This window comes from Agelaius tricolor, unplaced genomic scaffold, assembly GCF_023055355.1.
Source record: "Agelaius tricolor isolate 1412-34295 unplaced genomic scaffold, bAgeTri1.0.p SCAF_18, whole genome shotgun sequence".
NCBI classification, from domain to species: Eukaryota; Metazoa; Chordata; class Aves; order Passeriformes; family Icteridae; genus Agelaius; species Agelaius tricolor.
In genome coordinates this window covers 18,853,648-18,869,911 of record NW_027269278.1, presented here as the reverse complement: position 1 = coordinate 18,869,911, position 16,264 = coordinate 18,853,648, and the positions used below count along the sequence as shown (strand labels likewise).

The 16,264-nt window shown below is 41.7% G+C and overlaps 1 protein-coding gene across 2 annotated transcripts in view; it reads left to right on the top strand.

Annotated features, from left to right (window-relative positions):
- The first annotated feature begins 1,059 nt into the window (after window positions 1-1,059).
- JAKMIP2 (janus kinase and microtubule interacting protein 2) overlaps window positions 1,060-16,264 on the top strand; it is a 38,649-nt gene continuing 23,444 nt past the window's right edge. The window contains exons 1-7 of one of the 2 annotated variants that reach the window (XM_071443694.1): window positions 1,089-1,214; window positions 9,275-9,340; window positions 10,983-11,247; window positions 11,852-12,349; window positions 13,561-13,770; window positions 14,653-14,751; window positions 15,465-15,611. In XM_071443694.1, coding sequence (XP_071299795.1) covers window positions 11,119-11,247; window positions 11,852-12,349; window positions 13,561-13,770; window positions 14,653-14,751; window positions 15,465-15,611 — 1,083 coding nt within the window. In that variant the 5' untranslated portion in view covers window positions 1,089-1,214; window positions 9,275-9,340; window positions 10,983-11,118. Of the gene's footprint in view, window positions 1,215-9,274; window positions 9,341-10,982; window positions 11,248-11,851; window positions 12,350-13,560; window positions 13,771-14,652; window positions 14,752-15,464; window positions 15,612-16,264 lie in introns of both variants that reach the window. The other variant, XM_071443693.1, reaches the window with a different exon arrangement.

Below are 16,264 nucleotides of genomic sequence, written 5' to 3'. Positions count from 1 at the left end.
TTACAGTTCTTGGGCTTTATGGTTCAGGTTCCATGTGTACTGTAGCAATGGAATCAAATGAACTATAATGGATCATTTTGTCAAGGAGGCAGAAAGATAATTATGCCTTTGTTTCAGAATTTACAGCCTATAGATTTTCAGAATTTACAGCCTGTAAATTTACAGCCACACCCCTGTGTCTGTGGCATGACTTTAAATCAAGGACAAAGCATTTATAAACCCTTCCCATTTAGCCATAGCTTCCTGTGTTTCATGAGACCAGTTGTACAGGTGGGCACATCAGGAAACCTGTGTCACAGCCCTGGGCTCTCTGTCCATGGAGCAGAGGGAACCCATGTTCTTAGTTCTGGGCATCTCTAGAAATTACTGTCCTATGTCCCATAGTATCCATTCAACAACCATTTCTACTGCAGATGGTTTTAAACAGTAAAACTGGATCTTGATGTATTTTCCAAGAGCTCCGAATTCCATGCAAACCTGAGGATATCAATGAGACCATTTATAAAATTGTTGTCACTAGGGTACTGGAATAATCAAGCAAATTGTGCTTGATAAACTTGGTACTGGCTCTCTGCGTGGGGATTAATGTGCTGGTGGATAAGCGAAGAGTGACTCTTGTCATTTACTTGCGCTTGTGCAAAGCATTTGATACTGTGGCTTCCAGACAGTGTCCTTGTCTCTAAGCTGGAAAGACATGGATTGGATAGGTCGACCCCAGGGTGACGAAGGTCACACTCCCAAATATAGTGGCCATTGACGTGCTGTCCAAATGGAGACTGGTGATGAGGTGTGTCCCTCGGAAGTCGCAAGGCTTGGGGCGAGCTCCAGCTTGAGGCCACGGAGACGCCGGACAGCTCGAGTCACTGCGGTCCGAGGGCTGCGGCCCTTCGCCCTCAGAGGCTGGTTTGTTCGGGCCCCGCCGGCAGGGAGTCCTGAGGGAGCCGGGCGCCGCGGGCCCCCCTCAGCCGGGTCGGCCCGCGCTCCCCGCCGCGCTGCCGGGGCGCTGCTGCGGCGGGGCGGGCGGGGCTGCCGCAGCCCCGGACCGGCAGCGCAGCCTCGGCCGCGGGGCGGCGGCGGCGGGGCGGGCGCGCGCCCTCAGCGCCGGCGCGCAGGAGGCGGCGGGGCCGGTGCGGGCGCTGGAGCCGCCGCGGCGGCAGGAAGATGGATGCGCCGTGCTCATCCCTCGCCGCTCGGCGTCTTTCCTTGGCGGCACGGTGAGCGGCGGCAGCGGCCGAGAGGGTCGCCCGGTGCCCGCGGCGGTAGAACAATGACCGGCCGGCTGCGGGGGCCGGGGCGGCGGCGCGGATGGAGGTGATGGACGGGAGGGGAGCGCGAGCGGGAGCCAGCGGTGATGGAGAGGAGATGGCGGGAGAGGTGTGGCAGGCGCAGCCCGCAGCCGCCTCAGGCTCCCGCCGGCCCTGCACCATTGTATGCCCGCCGGTCATTGTCCGCCCGAAGCGGGCGCGGCGCGCTGGGTGCGGCGGCTGGTGCAGGGAAGGGAAGGGATGCTTCAGGGCTGGGGGCGTTCGGCGGCGCCCGGGCTGGGCCTCGGCGCCGCGGGGAAGCCCGAGCGGAGCGAGGCCAGCGCGGCCCTTCAGGCGCTCTCTGCGCTCATTTCCACTCGCGATGCCTCTGTGCCCGCTCCACCGTTCCCACGGCGGTACGCAAGGTTTCCAGCCCAGCAGAATGTTCATAATTGCACCTGTACGTGTCCTGGGCTGTCAGGGCTAGCGTGTCTATGTGTGAGAAGGCATTCTGTCTTGCAAACACAGACCCCGCAGAGTGCATCTCTTTGTACATGCAACGCATGCCTTTTTCACTGCTACTGATGGAGGAAACCTGCCTCTTGGACTGGTGTGCAATTTATGCTTAAATTACTGGATTGCCATTCCTCAGTTTCATTTTGGCCACTTACGACAGATCTAGATCCTACATTTGAGTTACCTTATGGCACTGAATACTCATTTTATACTCATTTCTGGTTTTTGCTGAGAATGCAAATAAAAGATGCTACTCATACCTTATAGGTTGGGAACATAGAAACATATTTTTAAAAATTTTTTTGACCTCTTGCAAGAAAAAAAATGCAGAGGTGCATTTTTATAAAACATTTGTATTCTGATGCTGTCCTGTGCCTAACCTGTAAAGTGACATGTTGGACTCCCATTCTCAACATCTCTGATTTGCTGGGTCAGATTCTGCCGTGGTGCAGGTATCATGCTTGATCTAAGCATCGAGGTAGCCTATCAGGAGAATGTTTTGTTCCTTTTCAGGCAGTAATATGAGGTTTATTACTTCTGCTCTGACTCGGGTTTTGTTTCTATTGATCTGGCCTACTGCTCTGCATAGGAATTTCAAACCCAGCGCTGCTGTGCTGTAAATGGTACTCAACCTGGCTCAGACAGAACACTTGCTGATTTTGAAAGGTTTTCTAGGAATGGGTATGATTTTGGTGAAATCTGGGAGTGGTGAGACAGTCATTGTTGAACAGGGAGCAAGACACAAGTACGCTGTCAGTAGTTCTGTGTCAATCAAAAGGTGCCATGGGCACCGCGATACAAGGACATCAGACTATTGAGAGTGGATCCAGAGCAGGCATGGGGAAAAATCTTCAGGACAAGGATTAGGAGGAGCAGCTGAGGTCACTTGTTTTATTCAGCTTGGGGAAGAGAAGATGAGGGGTGACCTCATCACAGTCTATAGCTTCCTCAAGGGGGTCAGCAGATGGGGAGGTGCTGATCTCCTCTCTCTGGTGACTCAGTAGGACACAAGGAAATGGAATGAAGCTGCATCAGGGGAGGTTCAGACTGTACAGTAGGAAAATCTGCTTCATTGGGAGGGTGGCTGGGTACTGGAACAGACTTTCCAGGGAAGTGGTCAGGGCACTAAACCTGTCAAAGACCATCTGAATGATGCTCTTAGTTGTGTGGTTCAGTATTAAGTGGTCCTGTGAGAAGCAGGGAATTGGACTCAGTGGTTCTTATGGGTACCTTCCAATTTGAGATACTCTGTGATTCTACTCAAGCTGTGTGATTTGAGCCAGTTCCACCTTTGCTTCTACAGGAAGCAAAATCCCAAGGAGAAGCCTCAGGGAGGAAAGGCTGGAAAGTTTTTGCTGGGATTTCCATAGTAGTTACCCAATGGAGGTGGCTGCCAGAAGCTGTTGATGGATTGCCCCTTTGACTTTGTTTCCCAGAACTGTGGCAATTTGGTGGTCTGCTGGGATTCCCTGCTTTGTCAGCAGAACTCCTAGCAGAAAGGAGTAGACTGTCAGTGACATACTGCAACCTTTCTGACTTCCTGCTCTCTGACTGTTTTGGTAGTGCCTAAGATAGGGAAATACGGCTCTCACCTTGGAGATGATTTTGAGCCAGGTATTTCCAGTGTCCTCTCCAAGCCTAAGTTCAAGCTCTGTGATACTGCTAATGCATTGACTCTGCCTCCGTTCTGAGAACCTTGCCACTGTCACCTTTCAGTGGCTTTTGATAATCCTTCTGCTTTCAGAGGCCATTCCCAGCTAAATAATCTTCTGTGTAAGAACTTTGGTATCCTGCACATTAAGAATTGAACATAAGGTAGGGCTTATGTATGTATGGTTATGTATGGTTGTGTATGGTTGTATTTTAAGGAGGTGATTGGCTATTTTCATTGGTAAATATATGCTGGGTTCTGGTAGACTTTTTACTTTCAAGACTTCAATGTAGCTGGAAAGATGCTGCATAAGTTCTCTGTCATTACAAAGCATAAGTGACCTCAGGGTATTCAAGTCAGGGAAATGCTGTGAAATGTAACTGTAGAATGATGCCCAGAATAATTTTCAATGTTGATCTCTAATAATTCATTTAATAGTTGATATTGTGGTTTTGAAAGTTACAAAAATAGTCCTCCAACTATAACAAAGGTGTGGGGATGGATTTCACTGCTGTAATGCTGGTATAACTCAGATGTAGCTTGAGCACTTGAAATCCAAGTAGTTTGTTAATTATAACCTCTGGGGTTTTCCTCTCTTCTTTTTAACCAAACTGTGAGAGCCTGAAGATGCTTTCACTACTCAGTCATGGTAATTTTTAATAGTGGTAAATATTTTGCTTTCTATTGGCTTTATGAAGTTGTGAGGCAGCAAAATAACCCTTGCCAGATGCCCGAATTTTGAATCACTTTCCAGTGATGTTGTATCTTCTACATCCATCAGATTTCTCTTTAATCTTTGTGCATGGCAGTGCAATATTTGTACTACAAGACTGCAAAACAAATGTTCTTGTTTTAAAAACCAAATTTAAAAATATTTATGTTAATATTATTTACTTGAATTTATAATTACATGTTTGCATTATGTGTTTTCAAATCAATAGCCTCCAAGCAGGTAACATCTTCAAAGCTCCTCTATGAATCTATATCCCTTCAAGGTCAGGTCTTTATCAGATTATAGCAAATTTATCTTCCCATCTTCAGAGATGGATTCCCTGCTACCTTCTCTTTATAGGTCTGTGCAAAGCATCTGTACAGTTCTCTGTCATCAGCTCTCAAAATCCAGAATCTATGAGGGTAGAAAAATGTAATTTTGGTAGTACTTCTAGTTTCTGTATCTTTAAAGTTTGTTTGAATTTCTCCTTTAAAATACGAGGACTAGAAATCTTTGCTCCAGGAGGTAGGGCTCTAAATAGAAAATTCAACAGCATGCTAGAAGAACCTTGAGCAAGCTCTGTGGTGTGGCCACACTGAACGCTGTCAGGTCAAATGAGCGTAAACACAGCTTCTTTGGAAATGACACAGCAGAGTGGATCATAGTCTGCAGTTTGGTTCTCTGAAACATCCAATGAAGTGGAAAGGAAAAATAAAACATGAAGTATTTTCAGGAGCATGGGCTTTCAGTTCTTCTTGCTAGAAGTAGTGATGCTGTATGGTTTGCTTGCCATGCATTTGGATCACTGTGGGTTGCTGAGAAACCATCACTCATCCTGTAAACTTTAGGATCTGTGCTTTCTCTAGAAGATCATTCTTGGACATCACATTTTCCTGTGTTGAACAGTGTGCATCAGCCATGGTCACAAGAGAAGCAAAGTGAACTGATGTATGTGACCATCCACACAGTGGCATTCCACAAGAGGCACACAAGTGCAGCACACACTTTAGTACACAGCTGTGCAGTGAAACCTTCTTAGTTAAAAGTTTAACAAATACCAACAAATAAGGAATGTAAATGAAGATTAGATAGACTACAGTTCTTTTTCTAACTTTGGATTAAATGTACTCTAATAAATAATAAAGCAGACTGATTACTTGAGAAAATTGACTTGACACAGTGCTTGAGAAAATTGTTAGGCTAGAAGAGCTAGTCTGGTATAGCTAGTATGGCAGATCTTCTTTTATGTTAAAAATGATAATGCAAAGTATAACAGCATCTCAGATTATTTTATAAAAAATAATGAATTTTTTGAATTAATTGAGAGCAGCTGATGCTAAAATGCATGTTGGCTCACATTTTTATTTTGTGCATTTCTTCCATCTCCATCCAGAAGGTAATATCTTCATCCCATACTCCATTTCTCAAGCTATTAGTTTATTTTTTTTGAAATTGGATATTACAATACTTCTCAAAGTGCTTAAGGGAAAGACCTGTTAAACCTTATGTTACATGGATTGTAAACAAAGGGCCTAAATAACATGGAAATTAAAACTGAAAAGAAGAAAAAACAGTTGTTGAAAAATCGCATTGAGGTACCAGGTGGTTTAGGGTAACAGTAATGAGTGAGCGTATAAAGTTGTGAGAAATGGTGGTGTTAGGGCTTCTGGATTTTTTTTTCCCCTGTATGTGCACTGGTTTGCTAATATTCACTAAGCTGATTTTTTTAATGGGTGCAGAAATACTTTTAATTTTTCATTTCTATAATGTAAGCAAAATACTAAGAACTCTAAATGTTACACGTGATAGAAATTAATTAGAATCAATACTGTACTGTTTGGCATGTATTTGGGGTAGGCTTGGTATACAAAAATTATGAAAAGACTTATAATGATGTTAATACATAACATACACTTAGATTTTCATGAACGTGAATGTGATTTTTGTTTTATGTTCTGTGATTTGTAGGTAAGTCCTTGGGGTTTCTTTTCCCTGTATTTATTTGTACTTAATATTTAGGGTTCTGTAAGATGCTCTATTCCATCTCTGTGCATTGGTGAGGAACAAAATGAGATGCAGTCATTTTTTTGAGAATCTGTCTTATTTAATATAGCCCTTAATAATATCCCCTTTTCATGTCCCCTCTCTGACAGGAAATTGTGCTCAGTTACAGTAAGTCTTAGGCAAACAAAGAGTATGTGGGGACTGTTGCACTGGAAAAAGATTGGATTATTTACATCTGAAAGAATAATTGTGCTGGTTACTGTTTGGTAGCTTATAACTTAAGGAAAGACTCTGTAATTAATTAGGAAGCGCTTTCAGGAATAAACCTGTAAGTTTTGTGTGTGTCCAGTACCTGTTTCAGAGGCGCACTGGACAGCTGACAAACATCTGTGCCTTTGCTGTGGTTGGATCACTGCCCCAGCCATGTCCAGCAAGGCTGCTTGCAGATCCCTTCTGCATTATGTCACGGATTTTTGTGGGTTGCAGCATGACCTACATGTTGCTGTTTCCTTGGAATATGCGGTGGGTATCTGTGACCAGCATGGTAGCCTATGTTGGGTGAACTCAATGAGGATTTAAGCATTGTCCTTGGAAATTTATTTGAAATTAGATACAATAGCTTAATGCTTATTCAAATCTCTCTGAAATTACCATAGAATATTTTTCTGGTTTCAGCCTTAATGAAAAACTGCACGTTCTCCTGAATGCCTTATAATTGAAATGTCTTAATTTTTTTTGTGCTTTATCACATCATGCATCTCAGCTGGATCTAGTGGGTGGTGTTTCATGCTTACACCTTTTCCAGCTCAGAAATCAGTTCATCACCTACTTACATGGGAGGAGAGTGCTGCTGCCATGGTCATCATAATACAAATGGAAGGTGGTGCTTTCATTTATAAAGCAGCAGAGTTCAGTTAAATATCATCCTGTAAATTTTCAGGGGTACTTTTTAAATAGTAAAGTGTAAGGATAATGCTACATTTAACATGAGTTTCACTTAATTCTAGTTGTTTATTTGTCAAGTTCTGTTCTTCCCATTATGAGCAGAGCTACCTAAGTCAGCATGTATGGTACTATATGGTATGTTTTAATTTGGATTGTTTTGTTGGGAAACAGGCAAAGCATGACGGGTATTTTTTTCTCAGCTGAGCTGTGACACTGGTGGAAAAGATTTCTGTTGTTTCAGACCATTCTTAAAGAGTTCACAGCCTGTAGGGATGACAAAGGAACATATCTTTCCTCATATGATAGAAGGGTAAGATTCACAGCAATTTGCAAATGCGAAAAAACTATTGCTTGTAATGTTTTTATTTTTAGAGCTATTTTGAGTCTAAACGATGTATAGAAATGACTAATTAAAAGATGTGTTTACATTTCTGCTAGAAAGTTAATGTGAAGAGATAAACTGCTAGTTTTGACTTTGCTGAACTTCCCTGGTAATGGGAACATCCATACTCTTTTCACAGAAAATGGAAGAAAAAGGCAAGAGGGATACAGGACACGTGAAATTAGAGCAATGTGTACATGAGGTTCTTTAAGGCATTGATAGATAGCAATAGAGTGGGAGAAGAAAATACATTTTTTAAGCTATATTGAACTGCAAGTTGATAAGAAACTGCAAGAAGGTAGCAATCTAGTTGGAAGTAAGGTATTCAAAAAAAGAAAACAGTTCATTGTAGAGATCATTGTATTGTTAAAAGTGAATGTGGGAGGCCAGAGTACAGATTTTTTTAAAAATCTGTTCTGAAACCAATGTCTGTCTTTAGTGGCTGTATCAAGACCTGAGGTAAAAATGGCAAAAACTTCCAAAGTTAACCTTATTCCTTTAAGTAGAGAAATTACTTAAATATCTGACAATTTTTAGTAGTGAATGTAAGATACCTTCCTCTGGTATCTGTAAGACAAGAGGTAATCATTCATATAGCTTTAGAAGGAAAAGGAAGGGATTTCAGGAGAAGGATCTGGGACATGGGCTTTCCCTCTCTGTTGTTTTCTTGTTTATATGCATTTCAATTAAATAAAACAAGGTTTTGTTGGGTTGTTAAAATCGAATCAAGGAGAGGCTGATACAATGAACTCCATGAATTGAAGTATTTCTCTTCTAGGTGGTGCATGTTGTCTGTTGGTTGAATGTGATCCATTTGCATAAAATAATGCGCAAAGTACAAAACCACTAAAATGTTTTGTTAGGCCCCCATCTTGCAGTGAGCGGAGCAGGTTGTTAGCGCTTGTCCTTGTTCTGACAATCCTGCCATTCTTAAGTAGAGCCTCCAGTCAGTATGCATTCGCATCTTATGGCAAAAAGTACTGATTCTGAAAAATGTTCACTTGCTTTTAGGATAGGGCAGGATTTTCTTTATCACTGTTAGTGTTCTCTGTGTGCATTGTGTTATGCCAGCTTCTAGGAAAATAACTGTGAGAAAGAGACAGATGGTATTTTAGCCACAAAATACTAGAATATTGTTTTAACAAATCTGCTTAGCTTTGCTGCGGGTAACAATAATGCTTCTGTACCCTTTTTACTGTTTCCATGGAGTCATCAGCTTGGATAGGGCTTTTTTGGTTCATGTTTTAGAGCAAGGGCCAATGGTAATTTTAGCATGAGCAGCCTAGCAGCACCAGATTCATCCTGTATTCCTTGTATAGAGCCTCATATCCAAGGGATATTGTGAGCTCAGTTCAGAAGGTACTTTAATATTCCTGAAAATTATTATGGTATTGATTAGAAATCTAACTACAATACAGTGATTTTTGTGCAGTCAAAATCAGAGGGTGGTTAGGATTTGTCCTGAAGAGCTGTTTGTCAAGTCTGAGCTGAGTTTTTGAGTTGATGTTGACATGCTGAATTATGATGAAATACTAAAATAATGTAACTCATGCTTTTAATCACAGTTTTCATTAATTATGTATTTTGTTATGTGTCGTAACACACACAGAATGGTATGCAGTAATTAGGGGTTGAATTTTATTCTGAAAAATGCAAAACATAGATGAAACCTGGTAAATAAAATCCAAAGCAAAGACTTCATTTAGGATTCATTCAAATCCCACTAGGCAAATGAGACAGATTTTGGAGGCACAGGGAGTTGTGTATTCCCATTGTTGCAGTAATGGGATTTAGCTTATGTTGAAATACTATTTCCTTAGAGTATTGCCTAAGGCCGGATCAATCAACAAGTGTGAATCCAGTCTGGCTACTGGAATTTCCAGCAGGTAAGCATTTTAACTGCTCCTCTAGTTCCAAGGGATTTTCACCATTTTGCGGGAGTAGAAAATGCCTCTCTCAGAATTGTTGCAGATTGTTGGCAGAGATGGTGAAGCTCAGAAAGGTCATGAGAATTTGCCAAGGATGAAAAAGTTTCCCATAATACTCTCATCATGCTTGCCACATTCTGAAGTTCTGGTTCTAGAGTGAGGATTGGGATCTAGAGCCAGGGTGCTTGGATCAGCAGTTGTGATTTGGAGCATCCCCTCATGTTAGAGTTACCTAACCTGAATCACAGCTCTCTTTTTCTGATCGAGAGTTGGGTCAGTGGGTTTCCAAATTAGCATGTTAATTGTTGTCTTGGCAAGAGCTGAAATGCTGGCTCTGGGCTCAGAGAAAAACAAGTTTAGATCGGAGTTTTTGCTTGTTCACATAGGTAAATTCTCTTCACAGTGGAGCCACTCTTTGAGCAGAACCAACTGTCTGAGAGCAAGATGTTGGGAGGAGCACATGTACGAGTTAGGGTTTCTGTCTGTTCTTGCCCTCAGAAAGCAGAAAATTATAACTGATGTGTGCAAGTTTTTGTTGAGTTAAACAGTCTTTCATATTTGGAGGTCTCTTCTGTTTTAACATGGGAGATGATAATTCTATTTATGTTTTGTACCCAAAGCAAATAAAATATAAAAAATTAATGTGCAACTTGACAATAATGGAGGAAAGCTTACCTGGAATCTAGCACTGGAGCACTAATTATTATTGCTGGGAAATTTCATCACTACCACTACTACAATGTGCTCTGTCCCGTTCTTTGCAGTCTTAATGTTTCAGCACTTTGCCTATCTCCAAACTGATATACCACATCTCCAAACATTATTTCAGCTAGGGGCCACAAATGGGAATAATAATGCTATAAAATTAAAATGAATACAGGGATAATGATGATGTTTGTCCAGAATTTTATTTTTTACTGTTCATAACCAGATGTTAAAACCTCAGTTGCTAGACTACAGTGTGATACTGTCATTTCTTGCCTCATTTGTAAATTAGGATCTTAATCCTCCAAAAGGCATAGGCATTAATTTCTCACTCCATGGGGACAATTTCTAGTGTAAACAGGCCCTTGCATGTTAGTAGTTTTCTGCTTCCATAGAGACCTGGAATGCTGATTGAGGACTTCACTTGCCTATTCCTCTTGTGACAGATGGTAGCAGTGTTGTGGAGAGTCTTTGAGTTTGGCACAGGATCTTGAAGAGGATCAGGGGTTGAGAAGGGGAAGAGAATGATATTGTTGGTAGATTCTTGAGATTAAAGCATCTGGTTTGTGGTTACCTCAGACTGCAAGGATTGGAGTAAATAACCTGTCCCTTCCAGTCTCGCACTCTCAGTAGCACTAATCTTTATGGTAAATGAACACCTGTCTTCAATGCATGGTGCCCCTTTCTGAGAACAGGAAAGGGCAAGCATGGAATTCCCAAAAGTGTGGCAGGCTGGTGTTCAGAAGCATGATTGTGCTGGGATCTGCCTTGTAGGTTTTCAGGCAAAGATTGCAGTGTTTTGGAGATGGGAGTGCTCTGTTGTGTTCTGTAAGCATGTGAGCTGTCCAGATGCAGCATCCGCTGACAGATAATAGTACGTCTTATTTCTTAACAGGGCTTCCAAAGCAGCTGAGTCAAGGACCTTAAGGAATGTCACGCAGTAGTTGCTGACCTAACTGACACTGAAAGGAACAGAAGAAGATGGCAATCCATATTTGAAATAAACGTGTGGACTCTCTGATAAAAAAACCATGTCAAAAAAAGGACGGAGCAAGGGCGAAAAGCCTGAGGCACTGATTGTTGCCCTACAGGCTGCCAATGAGGACCTCAGGACTAAGCTAACAGACATTCAAATTGAGCTGCATCAGGAGAAATCTAAGGTAAGTGACAGTTCAGTTTTAAATAAAAGTGTCTGCTGAAGAAGGCAAACACGTGGAAAAAATAGTAGCACAGAATTCAACAGAGGCCACACAACTCTTTCCTAAAAAAAGTGGTCTGATTCTTTCCCAACTTAAAACATTTACTATGGATGTCCTATGACTTCCCTGGAAAAGACTCCATTTTACTGAGCTACAAGTTGGAGAAACCTCTGGCCCTCAAATGGAGCAGTATGTGAAAGTTGTAGGAATTTTGCTTTTTCTGAGCCCTCCAATTTTCTGGTGAATTTGACTTCTGGGTTAAAAAGCTTTTACACAAATGCACACATATACGTGGAGTCTTACTTCTGAAGGAAATATTAAAAGTACATGTAGCATCATTGTGTGAGGCAGGACACCTGGAGAAGAGAGAGGTTTTTGTTTGAGTAAAGACAATATAATCTATGTGAATACCTCAGGAGCTGGCCTATATTTCGTTTTAGGAATATGGAGGATTGTATAGGGTCTCAGTGGGGTTTTTTCTCAATTTGACATGGATGTGTCTGGGTGGACTTGTTTTGATAATGTCACGTTGGCAGCAGATGACTTTCATTTTATCTTAATGTAGGTTGCTAAGCTCGAAAGAGAAAAGACTCAAGAAACGAAGCGTATCCGTGAAGTGGAGCAACGCAAGCAGACCGTGCAGATCACAGAGCTAAAAGCCAAACTCCATGAAGAGAAAATGAAGGAGCTGCAGGCTGTGAGGGAGAACCTCATCAAACAGCATGAGCAGGAGATGACGAGAATGGTGAAAGTCCGAGACAGTGAAATCCAGCGCCTGAAGTCGGCGCTGTGCGCACTGCGGGATGGGAGCAGTGATAAAGTACGGACAGCCCTGACTATTGAGGCTCGTGAAGAGGCCAGGAAACAGTTTGACTCTGAGCGCCTTAAGCTTCTGCAGGAAATTACTGAACTGAAGTCTGCCAAAAAGCAGGTAGATGAGGCCCTTAACAATATGATCCAGGCTGACAAGATCAAGGCAGGCGATCTTCGGAGTGAGCATCAGTCCCACCAAGAGGCCATTTCCAAGATCAAATGGGAGAGTGAAAGGGATATTCGACGCCTGGTCAGTAATCAAAACAGTTCATGTGTTCTCTTAGGCTGCACTGAGTTTACATTTTTTGTCTCAGCTCTTTCTGCGTGACAGATCTCTTGCAATGCAACTCACTTTGAAAAAGTTTTACAGATTTCGCACTGTCATTTGTCAGAAATAAATAGATCACAATGAGTCAGCTATAACACTGTTATGGCAGTTAACAGCTTAAATTAGGAGAGTGATTGGTCTAATCCATGAGGATCTGGCTCTCTGATTTGTTAATACATGCAAGGTGCAAAGGGTTAGATAAAGAGCATTTGCATCTGCACTTGCAGCTTTTTGGTTTCTCCAGTCTGTGTTATAGTATCCTAAACACAATAAAACATAGCAGGAGAGGAGAAATCTTTTAGGTTGGCCTTGGTGTAACCTTCAGTAATTTTTGTGGAAAATGAACAAAAGGAAGCTCACACCAGCAAAGGTGCATTGTTTCCCTGTGTCATGGTTTAGAAACTTCCCAATTTGTGCTCCCACTTTGACTTTCCAAACCATACTGACACTTGCTCACCCCCCATTCCCTGCAGTGGGCTAGAGAGGAGAATTGGAGGTACAAAAGGTAAAGATGAGATCATGAATTGAAGTAAGACCACTTGGCTGGAAACAGCAATGAAATATGTACATGAGAGAGGAGAGTGAATTTAGGTGCAAAATACTCATCGTGGAGCCTGTGACCTGACCACAGCCATGCTACCCTCATCCAGAAGGGAGTCCTTCCCCCATCCCCAGAAAATGACATGAGATGATATAGAATAACCTCTGGCTATTGCAAAAATTAACCTTGTCCTGCCCAGAACCACAACACACTGTCGTGTGGAGAGCTGGACCTGCTTGTAACGGTAGAAAGTTGAGCTTGAAAATTGGAATTCGAGAATTTACAATTTAAGTAAAATAAATGGGAATTTAAACTGTCAAGAATGATACCACTGCCCCCCCCCCCCCCCCCGCCCCCCAAATTCACAGTCTGCATCCTAGAGGTGTATTCTTGTGTTGCCAAAATGCTCAATGAATGTGCTCCTGTGCCAAATTATGGGTATGGCTCAGACTGTGCTGTTTTACAGGCCTGGTGCAGTATGGTAGAGCAGATTTGAGGGGTGATCACTGCTCTTAAGTAAATCACACAATACAAATTGGAGAAATGTGTTGCCTTCACATGGTAATATTGTTCTGGTGTTTCTTTCATTCAGATGGATGAGATCAAGGCTAAAGACAGGATCATATTTTCATTGGAGAAAGAACTGGAGACACAGACAGGCTATGTGCAGAAGCTGCAGCTGCAAAAGGAAGCTCTGGATGAACAGCTCTTTTTGGTGAAGGAGGCAGAGTGTAACATGAGCAGTCCCAAGAGAGAGATCCCAGGAAGGGCTGGAGATGGTTCGGAGCACTGCAGCAGCCCTGTATGCAGGTTTTACTGGTCTCTGCAAAACAGTAGCATGGATGTGTGTTTCTTTCTGACATACCTTCTCAGGCCCTAGGAAAACATTCCCAGTCATTCACTACAGACAAGTTAATGTCCATAGAGTCTTCAGAGAGCATGCTAGTTGGACAAAACTTTGTACTGCTGGTTTTCATCAGTTGTTCTAGTCACAAGTATAACACATCCTAAATAATCAGTGCCCTTTTGAAAGAATCATCGATGAACCTAACTACCTAGAACATGCATCCTCATAACCAGATAGAATTACAAGGATGAGCAGGGAGGGGCAAGGAAAACGCTGGGTGTGGAGAATCTGTGAGACCCTTAGGAGATCCTCCTCTTTGTCTGTTTCCCACAGACAGCCCTTGGGTGTCATTCACAAAGCACACAAGTCACCCATTGTGTGACTAAACAGAAGATGTCTACACAACCAATGCATATTTAAAAGCATATTTTCATATATACAAATGAGAAATAAGAAAGTAAATGTAATTGATACAGAAAGGGTTGTCCTAGCTTTTTCACCTGAGGCAGTGGCTCAGCTAATAGAAGCAATAGGAAAAGGGAAGAAAAATTAGAATCTTTTAGCTTTTTTATCTGTCATAAAAATTTATCATCTGTTTGGTTGTTTTCTCTTAATTTTTTTAATAGCTTAAAATTTTCAATTAAAGTATCCCCTAACCAGATGCTTTCTCCTAAATATATATATATATATTTGCTAACATATTCAGTACTCTGAAAGTCCGTAAAGGTAATTTGTTGGTGATGACAGCTTAGGTTGACTGTTTTTTTAAGGATTCTTTTCCCAAGCATGTATTTTGAAGAGAATCAGTAACTGTGTGACATTGTTGCCCGTGCACAGGACTTGCGCAGAAACCAGAAGAGGATAGCAGAGCTGAATGCCACCATACGGAAGCTGGAAGACCGGAACACGTTGCTTGTTGATGAACGAAATGAGCTGGTATGTGAGCTTTTGCACTGCAGACAGAGGAGGTTGAGAGCCATGGGGAAAGGCAAAGAGGGGGAGGATCCAAGGGTAAAGCTGGTGATGAACATGCCTTGTCCATCCAACAGGCCTGTCACTCAGGAGGCTGAGGAGGACTTTTTATCCTAGAATAAAATAGTAATTTAACAATAAAACGTAATTGAAATTACGTGAATACAAAATCACAGCAGAGGTTGAGGCAGCAAGGCTTGTAGGATTCTGTGTAATGCTTCTGTTCCCTCCTTTGAGCACACAACATGTGCTTGGTGACTTACCTTATACACAGTGAGACTTACCTTGTAAATGAAATAATGTCTGTTAGGTCTGTAGTCCAGTATTTGACCAGGTTGAAAATAGTGAAGTACTGAGTCTAGGAAGAATTGGCAACTTTGAATTGATCCCTTTATCTGATTGTCTACTCTGTGGTGATATCTGTGTGTTGAATCAGGACCCTGGCTATTTAACCTGTTTATATTCCTACTTCTCTGCTTAAGGATGAGGGTGATAAATTGAACTCTTGATGGGTTTTTTTATTCCTGAGCTAGAAATCTTAATGCACTCCTTTCATACCAGTTTAGCCAGCTTCAATGTTCTTTATGTCATAATTGCAAAATAGATGTCAAGATTGCAAATTACAAGTATATTCATGTGTCTCTCATGACAATTATTAATTGCTATTATCAATCCAGTTGAAGCGTGTCCGAGAAGCTGAGAAACAATGTAAACCTCTTCTGGAAAAGAACAAGTGCCTCACGAAGAGAAATGATGAACTTATGCAGTCTTTGCAGCGCATGGAGGATAAACTCAAAGCAGTCACTAAAGAAAATATAGAAATGGTTGGTACTGAAGAGCAAAATGATTATTACTGGGGGATCTGTGTGTTGGTGGCCACATCTGCATAATGCATGATGTATATGAATAGAGAATATGCATTATATATAATGTGTAATACTATTGCTAAGATAGAGCCATGTTTTGGTCTGTATTATTACAGATTTACATACTATAACATTGTGTATTATGCATACATGGGCAATATATTTACATGAATGTATAATCCCAGTTAATTATATTTTCAAAGTTAGAATATTGAGTGTCAATCATTTCAAAAAAACGAAAGAGGAAAATGTTATATCATTGAGGCATGTCCTACTGTGCTATTTTTTATCTGGAACTCAAAAAGGAAGCTGTTAAGATGTTTTCAGCCGGAATGATGTTCTTACATCATGTACACGTTCCTTTTAGAGCTGATGATGACAAAGTAAATTTAAGGTATGGCACTAAGCACATAGAATCTTTCCATAAAATATATGCGTGGTAGGTGGATATGAGAAAGGAAGAATGGTGGTGTTTAAATTTAGTTAGGGCTATACGTTTCCCATGTCAGGGCCAAATGAAGTGGGGTCAAAACAGTTATGTTTGTATATCCTTCAGATGGGATTGCCTTGATTATCAGTCTGCTTCCAGGCCCTATATTCCGACACACGCA